The following is a 24,039-nucleotide window of genomic DNA, read 5'->3' on the forward strand; positions in this document are numbered from 1 at the left end:
GGGGAATGCTGGGAGGAGGGAGATGCAGGGGACTCTCTGCCTCCACTGGCATCCCACTCCCCTGTCCTCACTCCCCTGTCCTCAACTACAGAATGTTGTCCCCACTCCTGTCCCCACTCCCCGAACTCTGTCCCCACTGGCACTCTGTCCCCTGCTGCAGAACCCTGTCCTCTGCCCTCCCAGCACCCTTTTGTTCCCTCTCCCCTGCCCCCAGCCACAGTACTCTGTCCCCACAAAATGTATAACTATAAATGCTTCATTTTAGATTTAAATAGCATGAATAAAAAACAGACCATTTATTTCATAACTGTAAACACGTGATTTTAATTGTATGTATTGCATAATTTAAAAATAACCTGTTTATCAGTGTGTAAGTAAGGGCTGGGGATAGCAAGTGATGGACAGCAGGAGAATAGAGAGGGCGGGGCTTCAATGAAGGGGTGGGGCTTTAAGGAAGGGGAGGGGCTTCAAGGAAGGGGCGGGGCGGTAGATCTTCGCCTGTTCTGAGATTTAAAAAGTGATCTTGGGTGTAAAAAGGTTGGAGACCACTGGTCTACACTATGGACCTATATTGATTTAACTATGTTGGTGAGGGTGAAAAATCCACACTCCTCAGTGAAGTAATTATAAAGCCTAATCTCACTTCCTGTGTAGACTTCATGGTGTCAATGGGAGAGCTTCTCCTCCCAATGGAGCTACTACCTCTCAGGCCATGTCTACACTAGATCTAGAAGCTCAGATGAAGATATGCTACTTAGAATACACAGCTTGAGTCATTTTATCTTAAACCAAGCCTGGTGGCGTCCCCATAGCGGGAGGCTGACAGCAGCAGATGCAGGAGTACTGGATGCAGGCAGGAGTGCCTTCTGAGTTTGGTTTAGTGAGTCATAACTAGACTTGCTACATTGAACTCCAGTAGATTGATCGTGGCAGTGGCGATCTTCCTGTTAGTGTAGACAAGGCTCAGGGAGATGGATTAACTATGGTGGTGGAGGTGCTGTAGTGCTGTATGTGAAGACAAACTCTCAATCTGCTGGACAAGTCATGTTTACATCAGTGATTCTCAAAAGTGTGGTCTGTGGACTACTAGTGATCTGCAGCTGTCTTACAGGTGGTCTGCAACTTAAACTCAACCCCTCTTCTTTCCCCATGCATCTGGGAACTTGCTCCGGCTTTGTGCACAGAACTCTGGAGGTGCAAAGGGAGTGGGGATTTCCCATCTCTTAGAGGGGGTTGGGGAGGAAGGGGCTCAAACAGGAAGAGGCTGCAAGTGGAGCCTGGTAGGGGGTGTTTCCTGCAGCATGGGGGTTGAGAGCAAGAAGGATTTCCTTGAACTGCTCTATGGGTTTAGCTCTGGCAGTGCAGGGCTCTGCTCAGATTTCTCCCATCAGCTCATTAAGGGACTTGATGTGGGGGGAAAAGAAGGAAATGCCAGGGGGCTGGAGCACTGGCTGGGCCATGCAGGAGGCAAAAGCTGAGGGCAGGAGCGCTGTGTGCTGGCTTAGTGCAGCGGGCGAACTTGGGGCAGGCTCTCACTGCCCGTTGGCTTTTCTCCAGCGGGCACAGTGAGTAGGCTGTAGTCCCTGGCTTGCAAACAGCGCTCAGCAGGGGGGTTGGAAAGTTTCCATTCCTTTTGCTTTCAATTTGGATTCCTTTGCATGTGCTGGCTGGTGGGTCTAACCCTGGGGGGGAGCATCTTCCTTGCAAAAAGGCAGTGAGGAATGGTGGGTGGGGAGAGGGGTGCACCGGGTTATTTGCAAGATCTGGTGCATTTGGCAGGCGTGGGTCCCCATGCGGCAGGCTTGTTTGGGAGTTTGCGGAGATGCAGGGAATTGAGCTTCACACATGTGGCAGGTGGAAAGGAACTGTGCTGCAGATTAGCCCTCACCTGTGGAGCTGCAGGGCCCTGGGCTTTTCCCAGCCAGATTACTCTGGGGACAGCAGCATGCTCCTACCCCTGCGCCCTAAGCTCACCTCCTAGGGTCTCTTCCAGCCCTCCTCTTCTGTGGTTCTATGTCTGCGAGGCTGGAGCGGCTGCGAGGGCTTCCTGCTGTGTGGAGAAGGAGTGGGACTGAGCTGCCTCTCCCCCCCATAATCCCATGAACCGCAGCACAGTGATGTGCTGTCAGGAAGCAGTGGGAGCAGCGGGAGGTGGTGCTTGGGAGCAACGGGGGTCCGAAGCCATGTATGAACCCCCCATACCCAAACCCCCGCGCTGCAATCCCCCTTACTCACTCTCCCACCGAGATCCCGCACACCCAGCTTACTCCTACACCCTCCCTTCTAGTCAGACACCCTACTCCCAGCCTGCTTCTGTACCCTACCTGTGACCCAGACCTTGCATCCTCCTCCACCTCACCTCCTATGCAGATCCTGCATCCATATCCCACTAGCTGGCAGCCTTGTCCCGCACACTAAAACCCTCCTTTCCCCAACCCAGAACCTAAACGGGTCCACAAAATTCACCAACTCCAGAAGCTCAGAAATGTAAATCTGGTGTATGGGAAGCCCTGAACCTCAGTCCTCCCTGTCCTTTCCCCTCACCCCATGGGGCTGGAGCACCAGAGGAATGATATGTTTCAGTTGGGGGCCACATCAGTGAGGTTTGGGGTTTTTTGGAGGGTTTTTTGTTGTTTGTTTCTCACTTGTGTGGTCCTTAATGGATACTTCTGTGAGTCAATGGCCCCAATCCAAAAAAGGTTCCCCACCCCTGCCATTAACACAGAACATTGAAACCTTTTGTGTTAGTCATAAATTAATATTTTACTTTATTTAAAATGAAGTTTGAAAAACTAATATGAGAAAGTTAAAACACTGAGGTTGCGTCTAGACTGGCATGATTTTGCGCAAATACTTTTAACGGAAAAGTTTTTCCGTTAAAAGTATTTGCGCAAGAGAGTGTCTACACTGGCATGTGACTTTGCACAAAAGATTTGCTTTTGCGTAAAAGCATCCGTGCCAGTGTAGACGCTTTCTTGCGCAAGAAAGCTCCGATGGCCATTTTAGCCACCGGGCTTTCTTATGCAAGAAATTAACGTGGCTGTCGACACTGGCCCTCTTGCGCAAAAATACTTGCGCAAGAGGGCTTATCCCTGAGCGGGAGCGTCGGAGTATTTGCGCAAGAACCACTGATTTTGTACATTACAAAGTCAGTGTTCTTGCGCAAATACTTGCAGCCAGTGTAGATAGGTGGCAAGATTTTGTACAAAAGCAACTGCTTTTGCGCAGTATCATGCCAGTCTAGATGCACCCTTAATCTTGTTTAATCATTTAAATTAAATCATTCTCCCCAGCTGCTGCAGCACTAGCAAAATGGCTAAAGCGTAACTATATAATTAACAATGAGTTTCCATTAGAAACTGGTGGTCTGCAGAAAGGTTTACAATGAGCCAGGTGGTCCATGGGCCAAAAAATGTGAGACCCGCTGGTTTACATCAATCTGTAAACAGTGTTGCCTGTGAGATTTGAACTGATATTTTGCTGTGCATGAAATATGCACACTTCATTATCTAAAGGTAATGACTAACAATAGATAAATAATTAAAATGCTTATCAAACTATTAAAAGGGAAAAAAAGTTTGTAATATTCATATGAAAAGTGCTGAGTGGTCAGCAGTCGTGGTTTTTATTAATTTTAATCCATTGCAAATTCAGAATGAAAAAGCTCTTTTTTTTAAATTAATAAATAGAAAGTTTTATCTTTTGAAAAATGAAAGACAGAAAGGAAATCACTCTAGAGAAAATCTTCAATAATTCAGTAATGCCTGTGGCCCGAGTAAATTAGAGGTCTTCTTCACTCATAAAGAAGGACAATAAGATGCCTTCCCTGAGGAGATATATTTATCTCTATCTTCAATATCCATAATTTTGCTAAAAGGCAAAGGCATATATCATTTTTAGAGTTCTTGTGCATGTATATATGTATTTTGTTATCATGCCTTTTAAAAATAAATAAAAATTAAAAACTTTGTATAGTTCTCTTTAACATAATGTTACAGGACAGCAATATTTCTGTAATGTGAAGAATGGCAAAGATTTCAGTAAAATGTTTTATTGTAATATGCCCCTGAATTCAATATTTTTCAATTAAAAACCACTAAAATGTATCAGACTTCTATAATTGTACCATGCAAGTTGGAAGTGCTGGGTCTTGTTTCTATTTAAAATTAACCTATTGTTTTCATATCTGACATATTTTTGAGTACCGTAAAAACGCGAGTATAATGCGCACCAATGTATAGTGCGTACCCTGACTTTAGACTCGTAAAATCATGAAAAAAACGAACTCCTATCTATATCCGCACCCATTCTACAGGAGAACGGGAGGGAAGGAACGGGAAGGAAACCTGCCCCCTGCCCAGCTGTTCACACGCCGAGCTCGTGATTGCCGTGGGGACTTCCCCTGCCTAGCTGTCCATGCGCCGAGCTCGCGCCTGTTGGCCCGCCTGCTCCCCCCCCCCAGCTCACGCCTGCTCAGGATGAGTTTAAAACTTGACAAGATAACCCCCTATTTATAATGTGCACCCTGGATATGACCCTAAAAAAGGGGGAAAAGTGCGCATTATACTCGCGATTTTACGGGTATAGCTATTATGTCTTTTAAAAAATAAATTACTATGTGCATTTTTATTTAATTATAAATAATTATAATTATATAAATTAATTATTCAATTTCATTGCTACACAGAGTTTCACTAGTATTCCTGAAATCCTGGTATCCTTTGGAAGAAGAGTTTTATGTTATCCACTCTACAGACATTTCAGATTAGTGACACGAGCCTTCAGTGATACAGCCATGATATTGCAACTAGGTGAGATACTGAATTTTTTTCTAAATGTTAATTAGTTATATGCAATGAAGTTTGGACCTTGCTGATGCACTAAAAGTTCCTTAATGCATGTTGATCTAATATTGTGTGACTGTGGAAGCATGCACTAAGGAACAGTTTGTGTATGTCAACAGGGTAAGCATGAACAGTGCTTGATATGCAGCTGTGCACTGGAATTTACACCATTGCTGGTGTGCATTCACATACTGTGTAGGTAATTTTATGTGTGTGCGTGCATATGCATATGTTAGAGGTGGAAAAGGTTTCCTTTTATTGGCAAAAACCTAGTTATGAAGCTAGTGTCATATAATTAGGTGTTACACTTTTTGTATTGTGCCCTATTTTTAAGTATTATAGTTTACTTTTATTATAATTACATTGTATTTCTCATGGTGAATCATGATAAAAAATTAGATGAATACCTGTAGTTTGTTAGCTCTTCCTGTGTTACATGCAAAACCTGCTGAAATAAATGAAAGGACTCCTATTAGCTTAAATGAGCTGTGAATCAGGCTCCACAGGCAGTTTTGAATTATCTCCTATGTTTGGTTGTGATTGCCATTCTGTTAAATTCTGTTCAGCTGATCCTGACATGGAGTCCCCAACTGGAATACATATACATGCACTAAACAATCTGGATAACCAGAGCAGCTTCTTCACTTTGATCCGTGATTTGGAAGTTATTTTATTAAATTAACATTTGTGAATGGTGCTAAGAATTGTTCTGAAAATACATTCACTGTGAAGTTCATTTTCTTACCTGGCTAGTTTCCCAGAGGTAGGGTTTCTGCTCATTTTAGACTAATTTTTGGTCCCCTTAGTTATTACATTTTTTCCTCCTTCAAATAATAATATAGGTTGAATCTCTTCAGACTGGTACTCTGGTTCAGCAACATCTGTGGTTTGGCATGGTTTTAGTTAGCTGGATGTTCACTTATCATGGGTGTGGCCAAGTTTCCTGCAATCCAGTAAAGTTTGTTTACAGCCACCAGTCCTGGCATTCTGTGTTCTATGCAGTTATTTAGCTCTAATTTACCCCAAATGCCTTGTAAGAGCCCAGTAAGCAGTGGAAGTGTTGGTAATGCTGCTAGACAACATTGATCTCCCATGGTTCAGCAAATTCTCAGGTTCAGCACCGGTCAGGTCCTGAGGGTGCCAAACTAGAGAGGTTGAACCTATACTAGAGATTTGAAGCACTTTAATTCCAAAAATAGTCTGTCACTTGTATCGGATTAATACTGACATATAGGTGGACTAGTTTTTGAGGAACAGTTTTGGTTTTTTTTATCTGGGGTAGTTTTTTTTTTTTAAGCCTCCCGGTGGCCACTTCCTTTATGGGTTTAGGAAATATGGTAGAGGGGAACTGTTTATTAGGTGCAATGATAGAATGATAAGATAAGAAACACAGATTTTTTTTATGAAGTCATGGCTAGAGATTTTAAACATGGACAGATTAATGGAGCACTCCTATGGTATAAATGTATTTATACAGAACTAAAGTGGAATTAAGGATGTTAAATTGAGGTTACTGAGCTAATTGACTTGTATCAACTATACGATTAGTTGATAGGACCGCTCTGCAGAGCCACCCACACTACGGTTCTGCATTTTAAATGTAGTAAGAGCCACAAGGCTCTTACTATGTTTAAAATGCAGAGGCATAGCATCTGCATGAGCCATGACTGTTGGGTCGCTTACATCCCTAGCTGGAATAAATTCTGAATTGTGAGGGCAGGGGACTGGACTCGATACCTCTTGAGATCCCTTCCAGTTCTAGGATTCTGGTTTTTTTTTATCAGTGACGCAGAAAGGGCTGAGAAAACAGCATTGTGATGTGGAAAGCATCAAAATAATGCAGTATGCATCATAAAATGTTCTTTATCACGTTCAAAGTCATAATTATATCCTAGGGGGAGAGGAAGAAATCTATAAACTTGTCTTTTAGTGCACTGCCTCTGCCTTTACCTACACAAAACCAGGCACCATTAAATAGCAACCAAATAATACTGTGTAAACAAAACATATAGTAGTGGAATGTCATGTGGTTAGGTTTTAATTGATTTAACTTGATGAATTAAAAGCTGACTGCGCTACATATTTGAACCTTTGATTTTTTTTCACACTTTAGGAGTAGGGCTGTCATCATTTTGATATCTGGAAGTAAATCTCCTAGCAACACAATATTATAGATCCTAGTTCAAAACAGTTAAGTCAGTTTCAACTGTACAGTTATACACACCCATGTTGATTAACATAATTTTATTAACATTATTTTTCATGATGTGTGAAAGCTGCAGGACCCATAAATTATAATGTTCTTCTTCGATTGATATCCCTGTGAGTGCTCCACTGTTGGTGTTGGGCTCGTCCCGGTGCAGCAGATCGGAGACTTTTCTAGCAGTATCTGGCCAGGCTGTGCGTCATTCACACCTTTGGAGTTTGTGTGTGTGTGGCCCAATTCCTCCCAGTTCCTTTGTACGGTGATCGGTCACGGATGGAGCTCGATCTGTCTCCTCTTCACATACCTGTAGATAAGATTTGTGTTTGAGTAAATTACTTAAAGGTACAAAGAACAGGAAACAATGTTTTAGTTGCTAGCAAAAGAAAGAGAAAGAAAGAAAGAAAGAAATAGTAAGGCCATTAATGCCACTGAGACGCAACGCACTGAAAGTGAGTCTGATGATGACCCTTCATTTAAAAAAAGAAAAAGGAAAAACTGCATTCATAGACTTGAGACTGGTGAGACAGAGCCAAGTCCTTTAAAAAAAATAAAATGGAGTTTTATGGAAGCCAGCACTGCCTGGCTCACCAGGGTTTAAGAAATGTGACAAGGCCGGCTTTGGATGGCCACAGGTCTTGTATTCAGTGCTTGGGAGAGGCGCACATCCCGCAAAAATGTGTGCATTGTTGCAGCCTATTTATTATTTATTTATTATAATTTATTATTTGATAGGGCCCTTAAGCCTCAAACAACCAAGGATGTGAGTACTCAGCAGGAAACTCCCAGTAAATGAAAGAAATCAGTGTGCTCTCCCTCTCCTGCTAAATTGCCAGCAAAAAAAGAGAGTCTTCCCATCTCATTCCCTACCTCCCAGAGTCAGCCTGGGAGACAAGCCAGGCACTTCCAGCATCGGGCACCCCTGTACCACTTCAGTTGCAGAACTGAAACCATGGACCACACTGCCCTCAGCACCGGTTCTTGTAGCACTCGGAGTGGATGACATCCAGGAGACACATAAATCCTCGGCACTGCTGGCACTGGGAAAAGCAAGGGCAAAATTGGCTAGGCCCCTGCCTCGCTCACCTAGCCCGGAACAGGTGCCCTCACCATTGGCACAGATGCAGCCTCCACTGGCATCATGTTCATCTGCACCGCAGGCATCCTCACTCAGTTGGCACCGCCCTGCATGTAAACATGACTACCAAGTGCTGGAACCGACCTCGAGACAATGCTCGAGGTCACCATACGATGACTCCCAGAGACAAATCTCTTGCTCTCCATTACGGGTCCCATGTTCTCCCCATTCACCGACACTGTTACACTACAGCAATTACAAAGACGACCGCAGGAGTGTTTTTTCTTCTCAACACTCTTCCCCAACAAGACCAAACACTCCCTATGACAGACATCGATTGTGACCTTCGCACCATCGTCCGTGGTACCCTGACTGGTCTTGTCACCCTCAGTGCTCTACACACTGGTCCTCATGCCACTACAGGACACTATCGAGGCACTGCTTGGCGGCACCATTAACTCTGGCCCATAGATAAGCACCAGCCTTTCCTCCTCATAGTCCCCTTTATCCATCGGAGGACTTGGAGATGCAGGAAGAGCAGATTATTGATGTTGACCCTGACCAGCGAGGCCTTTCCCCAACTGATAAATTATTGTCTTTACCCGATGCGGCTTTTATCCCAGATGATACACCTTCAACCGATGACCTGAAACAATTTCAGGAGCTTTTCAAGAGAGTTGCCACCAGTTAAGTGGTTGCTCTGTTGGAGGTTCCAGAGAAGCAGTATAGGCACACAGATGCAGCACCACTTTGCCCGGGGCAGATGGTCAGCTCATGAATCTTGCTTGCATATCAATCTTCTAGAGCTCTGCGCTGTGAGCAATTCTTGCAGATAATTCCTTCAGCACATTTGGGGTTCTGCTGTACACAATGTCACCACCATGTTTTATATCCGTCGACAAGGGGGCGCCCATTCTACATTCCTCTGTGCAGGGGCTGTTCACCTATGGAACTGGTACATCCACAACAACAACCTGGTTGTATCATATCTTCTGGGGATCAGAAATACAATAGCGGATGTTCTCAGCCATCGCTTTGTGGAGGACCATGAGGGCACTTCATACATTGGTTCTACAGGACCTATTTTGACGCTGGGGGATTAAGACAGTGGATTTAATTGCAACATATCAGAACACTAAGTGCCCCCAATATTGTTCCAGAGCTGCAATAGGACCAGCCTCACTAGGTGATGCCTTCCTCATCACGTGGGAAGCTCGACCCTACTACACATTCCCCCCAATCCCACTCAGACCAAGGGTTATCTGGAAGATCAAGTTGGACAGTGCCCCGGTAATCCTTTTGGTCCCCATGTGGGCCAGGCAAACTTGTTTTTCCTATCTATATTGGATGTCTCTTTGACCTCCTTACTTGCTTCCTACTCACGCAGACCTTCTCTCTCAGAACACAGGCTCCCTTCTCCACCCCCAACCAGAAACGTTACACCTGATGTCTTGGCTTCTGTCTGGTTCTTGGAAGTGGAGAAAACAAGCTCACAACAGGTAAAAAGTGTCCTGCTTTAGAGTAGATGGCAGAGCACCCATAATACTTTCCTCTACAAGTGTAGGTGTTTTACAGCATGATGTAACACCATTGGCACTCAGGCAACTGCCGTTCCTCTTCATACAGTCTTGCACTACGTTCTGCGTCTGAAATGACAAGATCTATCAGTGTCTTCGCTCATGGTGTGTCTAAACTACATGGCTCTGTCGATGGAGCCATTCAGATTAGGCTGATCAGCAGAGGGAAATGAAGCCGAGATTTAAATAATCGCGGCTTCATTTAAATTTAAATGGCTGCCGCGCTCTGCCGACCAGCTGATGATCAGCTGTTTGTCAGCAGATCGGGGCAGTCTGGATGTGCCACTGTTGACGAGGAAGCCTTTGTTGACTGGCGCAGGTAAACCTGGTTTCAAAAGGCATACCTGTGCCGGTCGACAAAGGCTTCCTTGTCGACAGTGGCGTGTCCAGACTTCCCCGATCTGCCGACAAACAGATGATCATCAGCTGGTCGGCAGAGCGCGGCAGCCATTTAAATTTAAATGAAGCCGCGATTATTTAAATTGCGGCTTCATTTCCCTCTGCCGATCAGCCTAATCTACATGGCTTCATCGACAGAGCCATGTAGCTTACACACACCCTCAGAGACTTAGCTGCGCTGGCAGCTTTTCACCCTCCAATTGACAGTTTCTCCTTATTTGCCCACCCGATTTCTAGGTTTTTTAGAGGATTGCAAAACCTGAAACCACTATGTAGACCTTTACCTCTCATTTGGGACTTAGATTTTCATACTCAACACGCTAACTAGATCACTGTTTGAGCCCTTGGCCAAGTGCCCATTCTTAGTTAATAGCAATCACAACTGCGAGACGAGTCAATGAAATCGACGCTCTTACAGGCAACCCCACCCAACAATGTAGTCCATAAGGAAGGGTGGTCCTCCAACCGCATCCCTTTTTCCTGCTGAAAGTCTGCTCAGAATTCCACATCAGTGAGCCTATCGTCCTACCTTCTATCCAAAGCCTCAGGCCTCCCATGAAGAGGCTGCTTTGCACACCCGTGATGTTTGGAGGGCACTATCGTTCTATATTGACTATACACGGCCTTTCTGAAAATCACACATCCTATTCCTCTTGTTAGCAGACTGTTTTCAGGGAACGCTATTTATTACAATATATCTTCAAATTTGTATCATCCTGCATCACCCAATGGTACTCTCTGCTTAACAGGCCACTTCCTATGCCTCCCAGGGTGCACTCCATCTAGGCAGTAACTACATCAGTTGCCTTCCTGAAGGGAGTTTCTCTTATAGACATCTGTTCAGCAGCCACTTGGTCATCCAACCACACTTTCATGAAGCATTACATGATCTCTTCATGATAGGAGGTGAACTCAGCAGTGTCTAATGCAGTACTCACATCTATTCATAATACATAATCCGGAGCCCACGTATCATATTGTGGTACCACTATATAGTCACTAACAGTGGAGCACCCGTGGGGACATCACTCAAAGAAGAAAAGGAAGTTACTCACCTTGTGCAGTAGCGACAGTTCTTAGAGATGTGTGTCCCCAGGGGTGCTCCATGACCCATCCTTCCTCCTCTCGTCTTCAGAACAATTTCATGAAAGTGGGAGTATATAAAGTGTGACAGACCTAAGCCAGCAGCCTTCCACAATCTGGTGGAAGGCAGGTATACAGAGCACTGGATCAGTGGTTTACTCTTTCCAGAGTAAACTACTAGAGCCTGCTGCAATAAAATGAAGGCATAAAAACACCTGGGGCTACTTAACTAGATTGCTCCCTCAGGCAAGTCACTCAATAAAGGAAAAAAGGGCTCCCTGCAGCCCATTACAGCCAATGGAGTTGGTTTAAAAGGCCTCCCCTAGGTAAGGAGAGGTGGAAGACAAACAGGGACAGACCAGAAGGAGAAAGAGAGGAGCAAGAAGCTGTATGTGTGATGAGAGCTGGTTAAGAGGCACCAGAGTGAGACAGTTCCCCCACATCAACATAGAACCTGTCCCAAGAAGGGAAACCAGGACTATCAAGGGGTTTTCACCCCAAAACCATGGACTAGCCTGTGTTGAGTATAACTAACTAAGCTGTGGACCCTGCCTCCTGTAAAGAGAAAGGGGTTGTGTATAGGCCCACAGTGAGTCTCTGAGGTTAATATTATCCGCCATTAGTGAGACCCCCACGGGGCATAGCCAGAACTTTGCCTCAGAAGACACTGAGGGGAGTCGGGCCGTGTGTGAGAGCTCCAAAGGTGGCAACGGTGCGCACCCCCTGTTGCACATGTGTAGCCCAGCCAGATACTGCTGGAAAAGTCTCTGATCTGCGGTGCCGGGACAAGCCCAACACCAACAGTGGCGCACCCACAGGGACAGACATCTCAAAGAACTGTCATTGCAACACAAGGTGAGTAACTTTCTAATATCTGGAAAATTATACTGCTATTACACTCTCCTAGATCAATATCTGCTATATTAATTCTGGGATAGCGTCCAAAAGAAAAGTGCTGCTTGTTCAGTTTACCACTGACAACATGAAAATCAGACAGCGAAGTTAAGCAGGGAAGGTATTAAGCATCCTTTCCAATTAACTCCATAGGATAGGTATAGCATTGCTTGAGTGCGGGAAAAATTAAGTGCTTATGATACTAGACATAGTGTAGCATTCAGGCAGTCTGTCGGAGGTTGTCTACACAGCAAAGCTGCATGTGAGCTAACTTATGGGAGCCAGCTTGAATCCAGTTGATGTGAGTATTGAGAATGGTGAAGACAGCGCAGTATGGGCTTCACCACAGGCTAGTGAGCCTAAGTAACTAACTAGGCAAGGATTATGCTGGGTTTCTACTACTTGATCTGAACCCATGCTGTGCTATCTTCTCTACTGTTCCCATGTCAGTTTCATTCAAGCTAGGTTGGGTACTCTAGTGCCATCTACAGCTTTTGCCGTGTGCACTTGGCCTCACTTGGGGAAGGACTCAAAATAGAGATTATGTAATTTTCAAATTTAATTTTGTGGTGCAAGGGAAGTTTTACAGAATGAAAATTTAGTGACTCAACAAAAAAAATTAAAAACATTTTGGTAACAGAGACGGCATGATTGCTTTGGTGGATTAATATGAGTACTGGAGGAAGCCAGTACATTTTTCAACTTTTGTTGCTGGACCCATCATCACCAGAAAGGAGAAAAAAACCCTATGATCTGTGAAGTACAGCTGTGTTGTAATGTTATTCTTGAAATAGAAATTAGAGGATTGATGCTATTTATTGTTTATTATGCCAGTGTCTAGGGATCAACCAGGAATGGGACTCCAGTATGCTACGCACTGTACACACGCAGCAGGAGGCATTCCCTGCTCCAGACAATTGAACTAGACAAGACAGACAAAGGGTAGGAGAAAGAAGTAATAACATAGCAAAGAGTGCATTATGTGATGACATGTGAACATCATGTCATGCCATGATTTTTTTTCTATGGTTTGGTTAGGAGGGTTTTAGCTAAATGGAAGCAGAAGGAAAAAGAGAGAGGAGCATTTGAAGAGAAATGATGAGGGGGGCAAAAAGGGATGTACAGAGTCAGGTAGATGAAGAGAGTGTGAGGGAGGAAGCATCAGAAGATAGTTGGAGCAAACAGACAATCTGAGCAGAAGAGAAAAATGCCAATAAAAAATTATAGGGCATAATCGGATGATATCATCCCTTTCATTATATGACTGACGCAAGGCCAAATTCTTTGTCTGTGTGAATTGCTGCAACTAGCTTAAATTCAATTAGAACACCAGTAGAAAATGTGACCGTTGGATTGTTAACTACACCTATGGTGCCGTGTTCATAATAAAAGCAATAGATATGTTCATTAAGAACAAACCAGAGTCACTCCCATATAAGTCATTGCGCAACAGAAGCAGTCTTGTCATGATCAAACCTGAGTGGATTCTAAACATTCTGACTTCAAAGGTGCGAAGCATGTTCAGTCCCTGTAGAAAACTATAAAGCCTTAAGTGAATAATTTGGAGCAAGAATACTTGTGTGCCCTCTCATTAGGGCCCTACCAAATTCACAGCCCTGAAAAATGCATCCTGGCCAATGAAATGTGGTCTCCTCATATGAAATCTGTTCTTTTGTATGCTTTTACCATCTACTACACAGATTTCATAGGGGGTGGAGGCATAAGTGGCTGGTATTCTAGGCGGGGAAGGCATTGCCTTTCCAAACTACCAGACTGGCCCCGCCCACACTCTGCCCCCCCCAGAATATCTACTGTAGGTGTTCTGGAGGCAGAGTGTTACTACCCCTGAGCGCCCTCTCTCCCCGTGCTCCGGGGCTGGGGAGGCGGGGGGCTGCGCATTGCCCACCCTCCCTGTGCTCTACTGCTGTGGATGCTGGGGGCTACATGCCACCCGCCCTCCCCATGCTCTGGGGCTGGAGAGCCTGGGGGTCACACACCACCTGCTCTCCCCGTTCTCTGGTACTAGGAAGTCTGGGGGCTGCGGGCCGCCCACTCTTCCCATGCTCTGGGCCTGGAGAGGCTCGGGCCATGTGCTGCCCGCCCTACGCATGATGGAGGGTGTGGCCTGGGCAGTAGGGGCAGGGTTGGGGGCTTTCCTCCCCCAGCTCTGCCTTCACCAGCCGCCCATGGGTGGGCGGGGAGGGAACATCAGTATTCCTGAAGCTGGGGGTCCTGATCCAAAAGGGAGTTGCAGGGGAGTCATGATATCACCTCCCTTATTTCTGCACAGCATTCAGAGTAGTGGGCAGCCAGAGAATAGTGGCTGGTGGCCAGCTCTGAAGGGCAGCATACTGCCAGCAGCAGTGCAGGCCAGCAGCTGCCGCTTTCCATTTGCCCAGCTCTGAAGGCAGTGCCACCACTAAAAGTAGTGTAGGAGTAAAGGTAGTAGTACCATAGCCATCCTTAAAATAACCTTGCAACCCCCACAAGTCCTTTTTGTGTCTAGACCCTTGCAATTACAACACTGTGAAATTTCAAATGTAAATTGCTTAAACTATGAAATTTACTATTTTTTAAATCCTGTGAACCAAGAAAGTACCAAAATGGACAGTGAATTTGGTAGGGCCTCAGCTGTCATATATCCTGTGAGCTATCGAAACTTTTGTCATTTTAACACTTAACTGTTGAAAAGCATTGAAAAAAATGGAAGTACAACAGGTTTAGTTTCATTTAGCTGTATGCCATGAATTTCTTGTGCTGTATAAGTTACCTAGGAGACCATTGCAGGAAGAGATGTGATTGGCTGTATTGGTTGGTTGATTATCAGAGTTGTGGGTGGAATTTCAAGAGCTCAGTTTGTGCATGCAAGGCACAAGAAAGTAAATGCTTGCCCATTTCAGTATATATTTTCATTGGTAAAAAGACAAACTGCACTTTATATAAGCCATTACTTGAGAAACTACATATATTCTAATGGATTAATTTGGAAGAGGAAAATAGTCTTAATTTGTTGGGTGGAAGGGCAAAATAGTTAATATGGTGATGGTGGTATAGACAAAGATGATTAGTATCAACTAAGAATGTTAAGGAGTGGGTATTTGGCTAATCGTGTAGTCAATACAGTTTGTATCGAGTACATGGTTAGGTGATAAGGGGAGGTGCTTCTCAGAGCCACAGTAGGGGTAACTCCTGCAGCCAGTGCAAACTGGCTCTGGAACTGCTATGTCTGCATTTTAAATGTAGTAAGAGCCAGGTGGCTCCTACTACATTTAAAAGGCAGAGCCACCGTGTGGGTAGATCCGGAACTCAGCGCGAGCCGGGACTGAGCAGTCCCAGTTTGTGCTGGTTCCCAGATTGCTACATCTTTGCCTCCTCTGTCCCTCCCCCACTGCATCGCAGAGACGATGCTGGGGGGGGGGGGAACGGGTTTAAAAGACGGTTCTCCCCAGGACCAACTCCTGCTTCCCCCGCCCCTTGCTGCCTCTAATACAGAGGCAGTGGGATGGGAGGGGAGCGAGTAGTCGCTTACAACCCTAATATCAACACAGATGAAAATGCCAATATCTGTGTGCTTAAGTTATTTCTTGCTACTGTCATTTAGAAAGTAGTGTATATAAGGCCTTAAACTAAAAAATGTGTAAGAATATAACTAATGTTAAGTGTATTTAGTAGCTACATATTTTATCAGAAAACAGAATAAAATAAGTATGAACCTGTGTATGAATTTGAAAAAGGAGATGGACGGTCAAACCACATTAACGTAAAGTTTTGTGCTTGTGCTATCTAAAAGGCATACTACAAGTAACACACAACAAAATGTTTATTTCTTAAAATTCCATGGAAAATCTTAGAAGGTCTTTGGGGCCTGTCTTTGTTTTTATATAATGCCTAGTATGTTGTATATACTACTGAAAGCATAATAAAAGTAAGTACAATATTATTTTATATATATTTTATGATGGGTTGGATGTTTATATTTTACCATATTTATTTTTGGAGTATTGGTTGCACTGAACTGCCAACTTCAGGCTTTATAATGTATGCAAATGTACAGGTAAATGTGACTTGTTTTCATCAGTAGGAAGCTAATCTTACCCATAAAACCATTCCTCTTGACCTGAATCCAGCAAAACACTTAAGCATGTGCTTAACTTTCAGCAAGTGAGTAATCAGTTGAGCCCTTTTCCTAGATGAAGATAAAAGCAGCTAGAGCATAGTATACTAATATATTTGGAATTTACATTTGTATAGGATATGTGGGCAAAGAATTTAATTGCAGCTGTGATAGTGTTTGATGTGTTTGTTTGATAACGTACACAAAATGCATAACCTAAAGTCTGAGACTCTGTGTACTAGATGTACACTTTGCAAAGGCTGAAGAATAGTAGCACTTTAACAGAATATAACACTATGAATGTTGGACAGGTAACTCATAAAGGAAAACTGAGAGTGAATTTGCTTTGAAGATGCAGGGCTACATTGAGAGTTTGCCCTTAATCAAAATATTGATTGTTTTGAGCTGGTTGATAAAGTAGGTGAGACATTCATTTAGATCAGTTCTTCATTAGTCATAAGAGAAGCCCAGTAGGTTAATTTGTATTAAGACTGCTAGAAAGATTTCTCAGGATGATCAATGCTTTGAATGTTTTTAAATGCTTTTGCAACAAAACTATTTAAGTTTGAATACTTGGATTGCAATATTCTGTCATATCTAAGTTATCTGAATACATGTACAAACTCGATTTATATTGGATTTGATAAACTTCTGATTTCTGAGTTATTGGTACATACAAGCTATAAAATTGCATCAAAAATAAATAAGTATATAAAAACTGAGGATTAAGCTCAAATTAATCATTTGTAGCTTTGGTATATTTATATAAACATTATTTTTCCTCTCCAGTAAACCTGTAGGCATCATATAATTTTTTTCAAAATATAGGAGATGTATATTATTTCTGTCAGTATTTATATGACTAGATTAGGGATGTTAATTACTATGTATTTTTGTAAGGTGTAACTGTTGGTGTTTTTTTTTTCTGTTACGTATTTACACTCGTGGGGCAGCAGGAGACAGTGCTTAGGGGGAGGGGTGTTAAAAATCAGCTCCCCACGAGCACAGGTTCCCACTTGCCCGCGCGGGGAGGGAGGCAACTCTGTGGGAGCTGATACGTGTGGGGAGCTGGCTTGAAAGCTGCTTCCTGTGTCTACCAGCCCTCTCTCCCCCTGCGCTGATGCTGCCTCTCTATCAGAGGTAGCAATGCAGGGTGGGGGGCATGTGGGAGTCAACATGCACGGGGATCTGGCTTTTAAGCCAGTTCTCTGTGCTTGCTGGCTTCTGTGGAACTGCCTGTCTCCCTCCCCTTCCCACCCCGTTCTCCCACAGAGGCAGCAGAATGGACAGCCACCTCTCCCCTTCCCCCCCACCCCCACTGCTGCATCTGTAGGAGGCAGCAGGGGATGGGGCAGGCAGCACTTCTGATACAGTGGCAACAAGAGAGGGGCTGCATGTCGTCATTATGATTAACCAATAAGCTCAGGCTTATCGGCTAATCTTTTAAGCGACTACACGCTAACATCCCTAGACTAGGTAATGCTAATTTGTGTATTTTACATTTATTAGCTGCTTGTAAAGATATAAACCATTGTACTCCTTTCTGTGAGGTTAAAGAATGTTCTGTTTTTTTCAGCATACATATGAATAATAAATAATTTAATGTCTAATTACATATAAAAAAGATTGATTTGTAGTTCTCAACTTCTTATGTTTTCTTGATAGATGTTAGTACCTAGAGATTTCTGCTTGTTCCGTAACAGAGTGGTGGCCATCTGTAGCCACCCTCTGTTATGAAACAAGTATAAACTTTGTCTGGTTTACTTTCAGTGGACTCTGTTATAGGACCAACAGACAGGTGATTGATTGAACCTGCCATCAAATTATAAAACACATAACTGTAAAATTACTATGTTTGCCAACAAGTCAAGGATTATATTTGCCAACAAGGATCTTTGAAGATTCAGAATTGCACAGTAGTTCTTGTTCCAGTCACGCTATATATTGCATTTGACACTTTGAAATGAACTTTTAAATTGATCCAAAATATTCTAATGTTCATTTGCATTCATTCATTCATGTTTGTGTGTGTGCATATATATATATATATATATATATATATATATAATATAAATAAACCTCACCAAACACATGCATATATATGTGTGTACGTATATTATGTGGTGTTTGGCATAAAGTTTCATTGAATTTTTAATATAGCTGTCTTGGCTTAAATATTCTTGAGATTATATATCTCAGAATCTGATGACTAAGTTGGTATAAACATAAGGTCTTGGTACCATGTTTTATAGTCCTCATATATTCAATTTCATGCTATCCTTTAATACCTTTAAGAATCAGATAACAAAGTTCAGTTTTTTTCTTTAGATGCAAACTCATTTTGCAGCTTGCAAGTGTGTGAAGAAATATATAGAAATGCCATTGGGAAGAGAAGTTAATTTACTTGATATGATGCTGTAGGGAGAAAAAAAATCAGATTGAGGAGATAAAAAATAGCTGAATGGATTTTATAGTTTTCTGTTATTTCATAAATGTTTTATTTTTAATGCATGAGCCATTGAGCCTATGAAAAAGCTAGATTACAGTGACTTTATTTCTGTTGTATCAAATGATTGACGTAGAGGCCAAATTATACGTAAAATCATTTAAGTCATGGGTGGGGAAAAAGTCCCCCTGAAACTCCATGAGTTGAAAATTGTGGGATTTCTGTTGTAGGCAGTCCTAGCAGTGAACTCCTATGGAGTCCAGCAATCCATGAGCAAATGTACTGGCTCTTACAACACTTTTTATGTTTAATATAATAACATTTCATAAATATTTATAAATCATTATTTTCAATTCTCTTACAGGGTTAGGATCTTTTTAGGTATTTATGTTTTATTCTGTTCCACTAACTTTTAAACAGTCAGGAAACATCTGTTTGTTTAAAGCAGTTTATGAACTGCTCAATACAATGTAATACCGTAACTTTACAAATAAAGTAAATTGTTACTGATTAATATTTCCATTATTTAAGATGCCTTAAAGTGAATTCCATTTAGCATGCTTAGGTTTGTTTCTGTGATCATTGTATGACAGGAAAATTTTTGGTGCAGCAAATACCTAAGATGAAACAAACAAACAAAAAACTTTAGTTCACAAACACTCACGTTGATCCTGTGCATGTTCTTTAACACTTGTCATTACTTTGTAAATAGATTTTCCTTCTTCAGCTTTCATTTGGGGTATCCTCACCTCTTTGCACAGTACCAAAAATTGCAAGACCCACCCTGCCTCCTACTCTTTTCTGTCTCTTTTCTCCCCTTCACCTGACTGTGCCCCATCCCTGTTCCTCCCCTCCCTTGCAGCACTTCCTGCAGGCTGCTGAACAGCTATTCCACCTTGTGCAGGAGTCATTGGGAGGGAAGGGGAGTTGAGCAGCAGGCCTGGATGCCACAGACATGACTCGTACTCCCCGGAGTACCCTTGAAGACCCCACTTTGAGAACTGCTGCAAGGGAGCTCTCAAACCACAGCAAAGGCTTGCCTGCAGTTCCTATGTGATAGCTTATACATTTATACATTTATGCCACCCTTAGGTAGACTGTATGCTTTTGGTGTCTTCAGGCCTGGATAAGAACTGTGTATGCCCACAATGAGCAGTCTCTCCAAGTGTACCCTGAAGGATCTTTGAATCTCTTAATTGGTGTCCATGGGGCGGTTCCGTTCTTTTGTCCTCCTCCCAATTCCCTGTTGAGTTGGGGTGCCTATCTCTACAACCCTACAGCAGTGGTTTTCAGCCTTTTTTTTTCATTTGTGGAACCCTAAAAACTTCAAATTGAGATGCAGGGTGTTTTGGAGATACTTGATATAGTCTGTGAGCCCCTATGGGTTCTACAAAATGAATAGGTTGAAAACCACTGCCCTACTGAATTATCACTTGTCGCACTCACACAGTGTGTTCCCTCTTTTTCTTTGTACCAGTGTAAACAATGTGCAACATGAGGGACAATGTGATGAAAATGAAATCTGTGACAACATCCATTGTGTCTTAACTAAACAGAGTAGAACTTTAACAAAACGTATTTCCCCTCCATGTCCCTTAGTATACTGGATGGATCCTGACTTTGTGAAATTGTTGTAGCAATGAAATGAGAAACTCCTTTTCTATTTAGTGTAGAGGGACACTAGACAGTGCTTTGGAATTGTTAAGTTGGTCTGTGTTACCCCAAAAATATTCTCACTGGAGACCACCCAGGGTTACACTAGTATGGGTTTATTTCCACTAGGTAAAACTAAAGAGGAGTAAGCAGGCACCAAAGATTTAAACTAAAGAGGATAGAACTCACTCTCTCGCTCACACACACACACACCCTCCATTCATTCACACCCATTCATTCCTGCCGTCAGGCACTCACACACTTACACAGACATATGGGTTGCAGAAGGAGCCAAGGCATGTGGATCCTGGAGGGTCTATCTGCTCATCATGGTTGAGGAAGCTGGTCAGGAGAGACACTGGAGAGGAGCTTCTCAGGAGCAGGGGAAGGAAAGGAAGAGAGTTTCATATGTGCTCCCTCTCCTTATATTGTGTCTGAATGGCCCCTGTGACGCATTCACCTTGTCATCAGGGAGCATGCCCAGACTTCCCTTTATCCAGCAAGGAGCATGCCCAGACTGTGATGACTCATTGAAATGTGCTACATTGTTCCAAGCCTTCTTCAAACATACTCACACTCAGGCTCTCTCTCCATTCATCCAGGGGAGAATGCATCTTAGGGTACGTCTAGACTACATGCCTCCGGCGACAGAGGCATGTAGATTAGGCTACCCGACATAGTAAAATGAAACGGCGATTTAAATAATCGCCACTTCATTTAAATTTACATGGCTGCCGCGCTGAGCCGACAAACAGCTGATCAGCTGTTTGTCGGCTCAGCGCGATAGTCTGGACGTGCGGGTGTCGACATCAAAGGTATTTGTCGACCACCCAGGTATGCCTCCTGAGATGAGGTTTACCTGGGTGGTCGACAAATACCTTTGATGTCGACACCCGCGCGTCCAGACTATCGCGCTGAGACGACAAACAGCTGATCAGCTGTTTGTCGGCTCAGCGCGGCAGCCATGTAAATTTAAATGAAGCGGCGATTATTTAAATCGCCGCTTCATTTTACTATGTCGGGTAGCCTAATCTACATGCCTCTGTCGCCAGAGGCATGTAGTCTAGACGTACCCTTAGGGAAAGTTACAAGCAAGGTGGCTGAGAGTTACAAAGATTACGCAGTTGCAGTTTACTGTAAATTTCTGAGCATTACACAGATTACAAAGTTTGACAAAGATCACAATAAGTTGCAGTTTCAAACCTTAGACCTTACAGTTTGGTGTAGCTTTAGAAAATCCTTGTATATAAATCAAGTAAGCTCAGGCAGAGGCTTTTTTATGCAACAGTCTGCTGTTTGCTGCAGCAGAGGACCTGTCAGATAAGCCACCAAACCCCCATGAATGTCAGTGAATAGAATCAAGGAATTACGGGGCATTAGAAAGAGAGACCCTCTAACCCGGTCCTTTCCTTGCCCCTTATTTGTCCTGAAAACTTTTAAAACTGGTTTTATACATAATATATATACACACAATATATATATAACATTATATATACACATACTCTGTAAGCTGTTCTGGGTGGCAGTTTGACAGCTAACAAGGTTTTTACTCCATTGTCAATTTTTAAGAAAATGAGGCTGCTGCTTTTCAACTCGGAATAGTCTGTCTTGTCAGATATTAAGGATGATAAAGTTTAGAAGTTATAGCTCAGCCCCTTGCTTATGCATCTTAATTTGCATCTGATTCTCTCTTCAGTTTTCTATTTGAGTAGTTCTCCACCAGTGCAACATTTCTTCAGTTTCTTCACATCTGCCACTGATTTATACCCTCTTGAACAACAACTTTCCCATTTCCCCCTTATTTGTCCTGGAAACTGGCATAAACGCACTCAGTCTGGGGCACTTCTCTGATTAAATCTCCTGGCTGGACAGCAGGGGGAGTTCTGAGTTGATTTCTTGAATATCTTAATTTTTATTTAAGATTAAAAAAATAATCTAGGCGAAGCTGACCCAAACAGAGGAGACTGCTAGATTCCCCTCTGCACACTTTATTTTTGTTTATTAGTCCTGCTTATTTTCACTGCCTAGTAAAAATATACATTTAAAAAGTGTTCTCACTAATTCTTAAGTCTTAGTGGTTTTGAGGCTTTTGAAAAAAAAAAGGATGTGAAGAAGTTCTAAATCATTAGGAAATGCTTGTAGCTAAACATTCGCTTTGTAGAAAGAGGGACCCATGAAAGAAGAATGGAGCAGAACAAGTCTCCTTTGGTTATGAAATAAGAAAATGTATTTTTGCTGCTAAATGTTCATTTTCCAGAGATTTATCCAGTCATTTTAAAAATGGATTTATATTTTTTTAGTTATTAGGACTGTATGATAAGCTCTTTTTATCCCAGAGGTTTGAGCTGCCAACCAGTCTATCACTGACAGCAGCAGGAAACACTGAGGACTAAGGATCAGATCCTGCAATGGACTTCAAATTAGGGATGTGTTAATATACATATTTAAATGGATAACCGATGAGCCTGGGTTCATCGATTAACCTTCACGGTTACGTGCAGGGATCCTCCTGCGCTGCTGCTTCTGTATCAGAGGCAGCGCAAGTGGCGGGGAGCAATTGGGAGCTGGTGCTAGTGGGGAGTTGGCTTTTAAGCAGACTCCTCGGGAGCCAACTCCCCTCTCCCCATGCTGCTGCCTCTGAGACAGTAATGTGGGGGTGGGGAGGCTGGCGGCCCCACAGGAGCCGGTGCTTGTAGGAAGCATGCTTAAAAGCTAGCTCCCCCCACACACTAATTCCTGTGGTGCCAGCCCCCTATGTAAACATGTTCACATTTACTACCAAAAAAATCCCCAAAACGCTTTCTAACATCCCTACTCCAAATTGGCACATTTACATGGATTTCAGTGAGGCTGTGTGCAAGCAGAGGAAGACCAGTGGAAGAGAACTTGTGTAAGTGGGACCTAAATCTCTACTCCCTATATTTTTTTTATAAATTAATAGACAAATGAGTGAAGAATTCCAATCAAATGATTGAGGCACTAACTCAACAGAAAAAAGTAGTAAGATTGCTGCCACAGATATAAAGTGTTGCAATGAAATGTTTATTGCAGGTGTAAGATTGTAATGATTTAGATTTGTATTTATTTTTTCAAAAAATATAAATGCTTTTCCAGGTAAAAGTGCTGTTTTGAAGTGTCTGCTGGACATTCACAAGATTTTTCGAGAAAATGACCCTGCCTACATCCTTAATGATCTCTACATTACAGACTATTGTATTTGGATTCAAAAAATCAAGTAAGTTTTAAATCTGTTTCTATTCTGAGAGATCTTTTAGCATATTTTATCCAGGAACAAGTGTTGATAATTTGTAGACTCAAAATGAAAAAAAAAAATCCTTTTTTAGAATCATAAATTGCTTTTATGTATTGAACTTATCTAACATGCTGTTCACGCACGACAGAAAAAGGCATAATTTATTTTTTTTTAATAATGTTGGTATCAGAAGAAGAAAGGAAGGTTTGCTTTTGAATAAGAACATAAATTCCATTTGTTTGCAGATGACTAATACGTAAGGGAGGTGCAAAGTGGCAATTTTATAGGACTGTTCATATAACTGCACACAGGGCCACTGATAGGAAGGGGAGGGAAGGGGAGCAGCAGCTCCAAAGCCGAACGAGTTAAAAGAGCCCGGGGCACTAGGCCACTGCCACTGCTACTTTGACCATGCCAGCAGCTGAAGCCCCGGGAGCTTTAATCACTGCTGGAACTATGGGACGTGCACATCCACAAGTGCTGAAAGGCTTGCTG

General features: G+C 42.9%; 1 protein-coding gene across 2 annotated transcripts in view; it reads left to right on the forward strand.

Annotated features, from left to right (window-relative positions):
- SHQ1 (SHQ1, H/ACA ribonucleoprotein assembly factor) overlaps nt 1–24,039 on the forward strand; it is a 121,782-nt gene that overhangs the window by 40,963 nt on the left and 56,780 nt on the right. For both annotated transcript variants that reach the window (XM_075938646.2, XM_075938647.2), the window contains exons 10-11: nt 4,688–4,811; nt 23,406–23,526. In XM_075938646.2, coding sequence (XP_075794761.2) covers nt 4,688–4,811; nt 23,406–23,526 — 245 coding nt within the window. The remainder of the gene's footprint in view (nt 1–4,687; nt 4,812–23,405; nt 23,527–24,039) is intronic.

The sequence above is a fragment of the Pelodiscus sinensis genome, chromosome 11, assembly GCF_052426305.1.
Source record: "Pelodiscus sinensis isolate ZL-2025 chromosome 11, ASM5242630v1, whole genome shotgun sequence".
NCBI classification, from domain to species: domain Eukaryota; kingdom Metazoa; phylum Chordata; order Testudines; family Trionychidae; genus Pelodiscus; species Pelodiscus sinensis.